This window comes from Sceloporus occidentalis, unplaced genomic scaffold, assembly GCF_023333645.1.
Source record: "Sceloporus occidentalis isolate IW3139 unplaced genomic scaffold, rSceOcc1.0.p SCAF_83, whole genome shotgun sequence".
In the NCBI taxonomy this organism is placed as follows: Eukaryota; Metazoa; Chordata; class Lepidosauria; order Squamata; family Phrynosomatidae; genus Sceloporus; species Sceloporus occidentalis.
This window is the reverse complement of record NW_028317063.1, coordinates 690,485-699,094: the sequence shown is the minus strand read 5'-3', so window position 1 is coordinate 699,094 and position 8,610 is coordinate 690,485. Positions and strand designations below refer to the sequence as shown.

Here is an 8,610-nt window from a genome sequence, read left to right as displayed (position 1 = left end):
AAGGCGCGTTCAAGGTGGTTGGCAGGTGGTATCTTCCTCCTTCCCGGGTTGACCGGATGCTCCCGGGCTCCGGTGATGGCTGTACGAGAGGTTGTGGAGAGAGGGGCTCGTACTTTCACATGTGGTGGACGTGCCCTCTCGCCGTGGATATGTGGACCTGGGTCTTTGATCTTCTCAGTGAACTCGTGGGCACCCGGGTTGATAAGTGCCCTTTGACGGCTTTACTCAATAAGGATCACCCTGACCCCCAATTTCCCAGGTGCACTCAGCGGCTCATTCACAGGATATGCGCGGCTGCGCGACTCTCTATCGCTAAACATTGGAACACATGCATCCCTCCCCGATCACTAATTTTATCTAAAATTTGGCATATTATGCACATGGAAAAACTCACTGCATACATCCACAATACTACTGAACACTTTCTGAAGGTGTGGACCCCCTGGATGTCTTCCGCTTACGCTGACGGCTCCACAGGCCGGATTGCTGCTCTGTGAGGTACCATTCTGGCGCACTGTGTGGTCTCTTTCTTCCCCTTCCTTTTTTTTTTTCTTTTTGCTCCCTCGCTTTTCCGCCCTGGTTTCCCTCTTCTTCCCTCCCTTTGTGAGTCCCCCTTCTTTTTCCCCTGGTTCCTGTGTTGGGACCTCTGCCCACCAGGGCTGCTCCGCCTTTCTTTTTTGCTGCCCAGAGGTTTGCGAGGTGTCCGCCTGGGGTTTCTGCCTACGGGTTGGCCCGTCCCTTGTTGAGGTTTCCCTTCCCCTGTTTGTTCACAATACGAGTTATCGTGCTCCTGTTTTCCAGGCATGGTCCTGGGGGTCGCTGTCTATGGGCCTTTTTTCTCCTATTTGTCTCCTCACTACCACCTTATCTTGCTGAGGCCTGTGACTTTCCGCGACATTAGTGATGTCGATATTACTTTTTGTATGCACTGGTTCAATGATACCTATGTTGATGACTGCTGATGTTTCTGCTGCCTGCACATCGTTATCACGCGAACAAAAAAAAAAGAAATGATGTCTAGGCGCCGCTTTACTCTGACCTGATTTTTCTTTTTGCATATTCTGTTGTATGCTGTGCCTGGATGTCAATAAAAAACTTTTCAATCGAAGAAAAAAAAAAAAGATTTTAATGGCAACGTCTAAAAAGATGAAAAACTACAAGAAATGGCTGGAGAGAAAAGAAGTCATTATAAATAAGTTTATTTAAGTTTATAATTCTCAGAATTCTTAAAAAGACGGCGTTATATTACGGTAAAATCTTTTGTCAGCTTCAAACCAGAGTAAGAGGTTCCAATATTATCATACATAATAATAATAATAATAAAATCCAAAAGAAAAAACAAAATATTAGAATGGTGTTTTTCGTTTAATAGGATTTAGTACAGTGCGTTAGAACCATACATTTATCTGCTGTATAAAGAAAGAAAACGTTCATACCTCGGTTAGAACTTATTTTCATGCATCACACAAATAATAAAACGCCTGTATGAATGCGCCTTCAATAACGGAACCCAACTCGTCCCGCAAAAATACAGCTGAAATCAAACAATAAAGGTCATTTACGTCGGGCGTCCCGGTCCTCCTACATCTGCTGAGTCGAGTTTCCATTCCAGGTGTTGTTGTCGTCGTCGTCGTCCTGAGTTCTCAGTCTGTAGACCTTGCCTTCTCTTTTGAACTCCTCTGTTCTCTTTTCAAGAACCCGTTTTCGAACAGTTTCTCTAAAAAAAAAAAAAAAAGAAAAAAAAAAAAAAAGAAAAAAAAAAAAAAGTGAATTTTAAGATGAATTGTAACGTAACTGGAAGGATTACTAAATAACGCGAGGAGCCAGGAGCCGTGTGGCTTTGGTGGGTAAGCCGGTCCGTCCCTCCAGAAGTTAATGTCAGTGATGGGCCGACCCGCTTTTTTTAAAGATATTTACAGAAAATAATCATCAAGATATCTAACAAGACTGACAACGTATTCTTCCAGCTCTCAGCCTCAGGATAGACATGCGGTCAACAACCTTTATAACGGCAGCGGGAATCCGACATCAACAACGCGCCTATTATTAAGAACAGCTGTATACGGTCAAAGGGGAACACTTATTGTTTATTTTTTATTGTGTAGGTTTCATATAATTATATATATATATATAATATAATTTATGTGTGTTTTGGGTTAAAGCAGAAAGGTTCTTGTGTTTGGGTAATGTCACAAATAAAGAAGCATTTTTTTCTTTTTGCAGCATTATGTGGACGTTTGACATCATTTGCAGTAATGTTTTTTTTCTGCACATTCACCTCTTTGGCTCGGCATTGCCAGTCGCCGACGGGTCCGTCCTGTCCTGTTGGGGATGTGCTGATCTGTCGCTGCTTTGTGAAGGAGGAGGGCTGCTGAACAGAAAGCTGCTGAGAAATCTCCACACTGCCAGAAGGGGGTAGAGTATTGTGCCCAGCACACCCCAAACGGCACCTTCCGAGGACGGCACCACGGCTCGGGCAGGCTTCCTCGCCTATGGGCAAACACACAAAAAAAAAAGATGTAGGTAGAAGATCGGCAGCTAGTAACCCACAATGACACCTGGATGAACGCAAACAATCCTTGGCATATTCTAGAACGTTGGCTGTACACTCAGCAAGCGTTATGCATTCCAGACTCAATGTATGTCTTCAGGCGTCTCACTGCGGTAATCTAATGTTAACTTTTCTGTAGATAATGTAACCGGGAATTTACTTTGGATCCAACGACATAATGGATTCCTAATACTCGATAAATTGTCTCCAAAGGAGGAATGTCGCATTAAGGCATATAACTATGACCTTAACCCACTGAAACCCATCCATGGCTTATAGCACTCTTCTTAAATTGTTTAGTCGATACTCTGATGACGTCTTGCTTCCTCGTGTTCACTCTGCGAAGCTTGCCAAAGGAACACAAAGTCATTCCCAGTATATAACTTACTGGTAGAAGCACTATGGAGGCACTTGGGGCGAGTTCCAAAGACTGCAGGGATCTCTCGTAGTCTTCCTTGGTAAACTCCCTCCGGGGAAACATAGTCGCTAAGGAGAAATCACCATAGGCGCTTCCGACCGTCTGTTAGCAGGAGAGAAAAATATTAGGTATTCGCAAAAAAAAATATTTAGTTTTAATATAAACAAGTAATTGAAACAAAGCAACACCATCAGCGCCAGTTAAAGTGTAACTGGTGGATGTTCTGTAGCGCCATCTACAGATGGGAAACGTGTATTGCATAAACAGCAGCCGAACTGAGCAAACGGCGCGCATTATTATTAGTTATTGTTTTATTTAGCGCCATCAAATTCCGTAGCGCTGTACAATTGGTGGACAGGACTTTACAATATAAAAGAGATTCTAAAGATGGCCGCACGCACAAAAATGTAAACAGACTCAGGACTTGCTCGCGCGTCGCGCATACCCTGTCACAAGCGTACGGTCCTAGCTGAAAATACCAGAAGAAACACACGGATCTCGGCATCGGCTCACCTGCGCGGCAAAGCGTCTGGCCTCTTCCAGAGACGACTCCGACGGGAACTGGTTCGTGAACGAGGATCCGTCCGGAAGCCTAAACTGGATTCTTGCGACGTGGCTGTGCACAGCGATGAATTGCGTTACACAAAAAACCTAAACAATGTTAGTGCAGATAAACACTCTGCAAGTTACAAAAAAGCGAGGGGGACAAAGGCAAGATTACCTCCTCTCCTTCTGCGCTGCTTCCTTCCGCGCTTCCAGTGCCGCCTGTCGGGCCTGCAGCTCCGCTTGCTTCTGGGCTTCCAATTCTTCCTTGGATTTGGCGAAACGGGCAGCTCGATCGGCACGATCCTTCGGCAGGAAAATATAATTCCCATGTGACGCAAACAATAAAATAGCTCAACTACTAGTCTAAGTGGAACGGCAGCTTTAAACATGTCATATCATTCATCCGCACACCAGCACAGGACCCGCAGTCAGAGATGTTCCAGAGTGACAGACTCATTCTCATACCTGCGCGATCTGCTGCTTAACGCGCTCTCTGGCGGCTTTCTCCTCCGCCTTGTCTCGGTTTCTCTCCTCCAAAGCTTTCTTGGCCATTTCGTCTTCGTGTTTCCTTTTAAATTCGAGCAATTCTTTACCGTTTTTTCTCCTCTCAATTTCCTTCCTGATCTGACTCTGCGCAAAGAACGTTGGATTACTGCATGTAATACGACGAGCACAAGGTTATAATATACACAGGGGCCGGTCACCCTCCAGCTCCGTTTAGAATGTCCAGCCCTAATGTGAAATCCACTAAAGCCAAAGCGACGGTCCGTGAAACATAAGAAGGTGTTAGAGGCGTATCTGAAGAGGTATTAATAGACAGCGAGTTCAGACACGTCACCGGTCCCTCTGGGGACACAAAGCTCCAGTTTTAACGTACCTGCTCTTCCTCTTTCTTCTTCAGCTCCCGCCGCTCCTCAAGCTTCTGCGTCAGCCTAAAAAACAAATTAAGCTCCGTGAACAGAGCGGATGCATTACTTTAATAATACATGGAAAAGGTGATGTCCCCCTCTTTATCTTTGTATGCATAAACCCTGAAAGAAATAGGCTAAGTTTATAATAATAATAAAAAACATCTGAAAAAGCAAAAAAAAAATTTACAAAAATGAAATCAAATCTTGAAAGCACTTTTTTTTTTTTTTTAAATATATCGCTCGGCAATTTATGAAGAGGTCACCCAAGAAACGAGGCAGGGAGTCATTCAGCCTCTGATCATCGACATAGGATTTAAATACTCGGGTATTGAAAGGTATTCCCACCTTTGGACTTTCTCTTCTTGGCTATCTCCGGACTGCAGGTCTGCGGCTGCCTCGGACTCGCCACTCTCTTTTGGTGAGTCTGTCGGGGACTCGGTGCTCACGGCTGGAGAATGTAGGTGAAAAAAAGAAAAGAAAAGATTAGCAAACGCAAGCGAGGTGTTATATGCGACACGGATCTCTTGCACGTGACAATCGCTGCAGGCTGCATCCTTACTTGGCGAAGACGCTGGAGATTCCGGTTGGGATTGCGCAGGCTGCACATCATCTGGTGAGCTGTCGGGTTGAGGAGCCGGGGTAAAAGAAGCCGTCGGCATGTTGGCATTTGGCAACAACCCATCGTTTCTCACTTTGTGCATCTAGCAGATTAGACAGAAGAGACGTTTAGAGGGACGAATCTTTCTTGGTTTCTGTGCGGTGAACACCTAGACTTTTAGAAACTTGGATGATGGAGACGATCAGGCGCAATCTATGTGCGCGGAATTCTCAATATCTGCCGGCTTAGCGCTTTGGGTGGCATTATTGGCAAATGCAAAGCGTGAAGACATTTTTATGACATTATACGGGGTTTGTATAATTCTATAACTCAGCCTCTGACACCAAAGAACAGCGGCTGGTCCGTCACCCGCTATACGCCGGCACGTCACGGGGGAGTCACGGGGGAGTCATGGGGGAGTCACTCCATACCTCTTTCACTTTGGAGATCTTGGCTTTCAGTTCCTCGGGAGGAAGACTCCCAGCAATGACTTCCAGCGGAATCCCGCTCTCCCCGATGAAGAAGCTGGACGGGACACACACTACGGGATCTGAGAAACCGCGTGTAAAGGAGAAATTCACACACTTTCTTAACACATCAGCTTATGGACTCAAGGGCGCCCATCCCCCTCCATCCCCATCAGTTCATAGACCACAACACAACGATTGCTTTGGGATCAATCCCATTCACTCAAGCCTTTCCAAAGTCTAGTTGTTTTTAAATGTATTTTCTCCTACCACACATGATGTCATAAGCAAGGAAAGCCTCCATCTTGATGCTATACCTGCGGTGTCGTGTTATAGCCCCTCTGTATAATATGCTAATATTACCAACGGGTTTTAGAATTTTCCTCCCCATCCCGGAGCACAAATTCTACAGCAAGAAGGATACAGATTTGGGAAAACTGCATACAAGTTTCACTGAAAGAAAAAGAATATTAATTATTAGAAACCGTAACGGAGCCACCACGGCAAATACGTAAACCATTTCACGGGGGCCGATCTCTGCTTCACCCGAAGTTAATCTCGGGAATAGAGAATATAGAATAGGAATAAGCACCAACCTCTTGCTGTCAATTCTGATGGCGACGATGCCGTCCGCGGCCACCTGAACCACCTCCTCCTTGCCCCAGCTCTCTGCCATTTGCGTAGACGGCTCATCATCTCCTGGGTCCGAGAATAAAAAATACAAAATGTACAAAAAATCATTAAAAGATATTCCGGACCGACTTGCCAAGACTGCAACAACTGCTGTCCCGGAAGGAACGTTATTCTCGTTTAAGGAGATGATGTCATGTTTGAGTTAAGGCGGACACTCAAATTCATTCTTAAAACCATCACATGGATTATTTATTTTTATATCAATTATATCAAATTAAAATAATTCAAATAAAAAAAAATCTATGTTTTGCCTAAACAGAATGTGCTTTTAAATAGAAAAGTCACTAGAGGCTGGCATTACGCGGGTAGAGCGCAGAGGCCGGCATGAGACGGGGTAAATAGCGTGGCCAACATCTTTTAAACCCTGACTGAGGATTTCCTCTGCATGACGCGGCCCCGGACGGCATCTGCTAAAAATACATCATTAAAACTGACAGATTAGGACAGGAGTTTTATGTCAACAAATGATATCAACGCGTCTTCCCAGGGACCAGCGACCAGTATCAGCGAACGCGATGCAGCGCTACCCCAGTGATTACCCCCCTACCCATATAATGCCAGTGATTACCCCCTGTACCCATGTAATGCCAGTGATTACCCCCCCTACCCATGTAATGCCAGTGATTACCCCCCCTACCCATGTAATGCCAGTGATTACCCCCCCTACCCATATAATGCCAGTGATTACCCCCCTACCCATATAATGCCAGTGATTACCCCCCTACCCATATAATGCCAGTGATTACCCCCCCTACCCATATAATGCCAGTGATTACCCCCCTACCCATATAATGCCAGTGATTACCCCCCTACCCATATAATGCCAGTGATTACCCCCCTACCCATGTAATGCCAGTGATTATTACCCCCTACCCATGTAATGCCAGTGATAACTTTTTGTCCCTGCTACGCCATCATTTACCCTCCCCCCATGCAATGCCAGGGTTTACCCTTTGCCCCAGCTGTGTCAGTGTTTACTTTCTTCCGCATACACCGCCAGGCTTCGCCCTGCCCCCCTGGGAATAACCCAGCGGGGGTACGCCCGCTTCCTTACCCGCCACGAACACCACGAAGACGGCGCCGCGCTGCTTGGCCAGGCCGATGGCCTCCGGGATAGAGCCCTGAAACCACAGCATGATCCCGGCTCCTGTCACCGGACATACAGCGATGACGGAGCGCTACACTGCCCCGAGACGCAGCAACGTCATCACGCAGCGCAGTCCGGGCACGCCACGCCCACAGAAGGGAGGGGGGAGCGAATGCAGCACGTGGGTTACAGTCATGTGCAGGGACCGCAAAACAGTGTGATGTCATCAGAACAGTAACTAATACAGAGCTGCTAATATTAGAGGAATACGTCATCAGAGATCATCTGCTCCCAAAATATATATATTGCTCGTCACTGTCAGAAAAAACATTAAACTTCCTGTGTCTTCCTGTAAGTATTTCGGTGCCCTCTTGCCCAGTGGGCACTGTGGAGGTCCATGCCCAGCCTGCAAGGCCTCCGTTGCTTCCACAGACTTGGAATGACTGGCACTTTAAGGCCAACAGACGTTAAATGAAGTAAGTGCGGTAACACGTTCAGTTTTATGCTCATGCAGCATGAAGCTGCGCGGTGGGACCCCAACTCTGGAGGGCTGTCTCCTCCAAAGCATGCTTATAACCGCTGTGTGCATGCTTATGACATTGAGCAGAACCTGTAACCATACCCAATGCGTTTCACACTCACTGCCCAGTTTCGCTGTAAATACAGTTAGCGAGACACCTTGAGCCGTAAATAGGCCATGCTAAAGCCATGATTTTCCATGAATTGCAGCCTTTTTGTGGTCCTGGAGGGCCGGAGGGGCTCAGGCGTGTTATAAATGTAACCTCTGAACCGATCCCCCAGGCCTTCTGTTTAGATTTTGTTAATAGAAGCGCTGGGTCACGTCGTCATTAAACCTGGAAACGCTTTGCCGAAGCCTGGAAGAAGCTTGGGGTAGGTCGGGTTCAACAATTGCTTTGGGAGGGAAGGGCTGCCATCAGAGCTGTATGGGGTCCGGCCGCTGATGTACCCCTCAATCTACCCTGGATGCTGAAACATGGGGCTTTTGGGGAATCTCTGCTGCTTTAATGTGGGAGCCCTGGGGAAGGAATGGGTTAAAGTAAGATGAGCGACCCTTGGGAAAGCAGTGCTTTTTCTAGATAGAAAAAAGGGGGCAGCTGGGGATATAAACAAGGTGGGCTATGACAGGTTGGGACCCCAAGCCAATCCTGAGCCCAAAACAGACGGCGGCACAGAGTTACAGTCCGACCCTACTACCTGCAATTATCCCCCAAAACCCGTTATTACAACCCTTTCTTCCTTCTCTCCCGCCAGTATCCGTAACCTAAGAGGTTAACTCTTCGTGCCCGGCTTCCTCGTAATTGCATTTTAGTTGGATGCT

At 46.6% G+C, this 8,610-nt stretch overlaps 1 protein-coding gene across 1 annotated transcript; it reads right to left on the bottom strand.

Moving 5' to 3' along the window:
* Positions 1-1,581: 1,581 nt before the first annotated feature.
* Positions 1,582-7,320, bottom strand: LOC149285165 (UBX domain-containing protein 4-like). Its single transcript, XM_089495712.1, has 13 exons — positions 7,239-7,320; positions 6,088-6,190; positions 5,916-5,944; positions 5,456-5,574; positions 4,986-5,127; positions 4,772-4,874; positions 4,393-4,447; positions 3,981-4,145; positions 3,691-3,818; positions 3,483-3,585; positions 2,940-3,071; positions 2,279-2,490; positions 1,582-1,717 (listed from the first exon to the last, which is right to left on the bottom strand). Exons 1-13 carry the CDS (start codon positions 7,318-7,320, stop codon positions 1,582-1,584), a joined length of 1,509 nt encoding a protein of 502 aa, XP_089351838.1.
* Between the last annotated feature and the right edge of the window lie 1,290 nt (positions 7,321-8,610).

What these genes read in the sequence shown, in the direction of transcription:
- LOC149285165 (XM_089495712.1), bottom strand. Translation starts at nt 7,320, where the DNA reads ATGCTGTGGTTTCAGGGCTCTATCCCGGAGGCCATCGGCCTGGCCAAG. An exon ending in CTTCGTGGTGTTCGTGGCGG is followed by an intron (nt 6,191 to 7,238) that starts GTAAGGAAGCGG and finishes TCTCGGACCCAG; the next exon opens with GAGATGATGAGCCGTCTACG. An exon ending in AGATCTCCAAAGTGAAAGAG is followed by an intron (nt 5,128 to 5,455) that starts GTATGGAGTGAC and finishes CTAATCTGCTAG; the next exon opens with ATGCACAAAGTGAGAAACGA.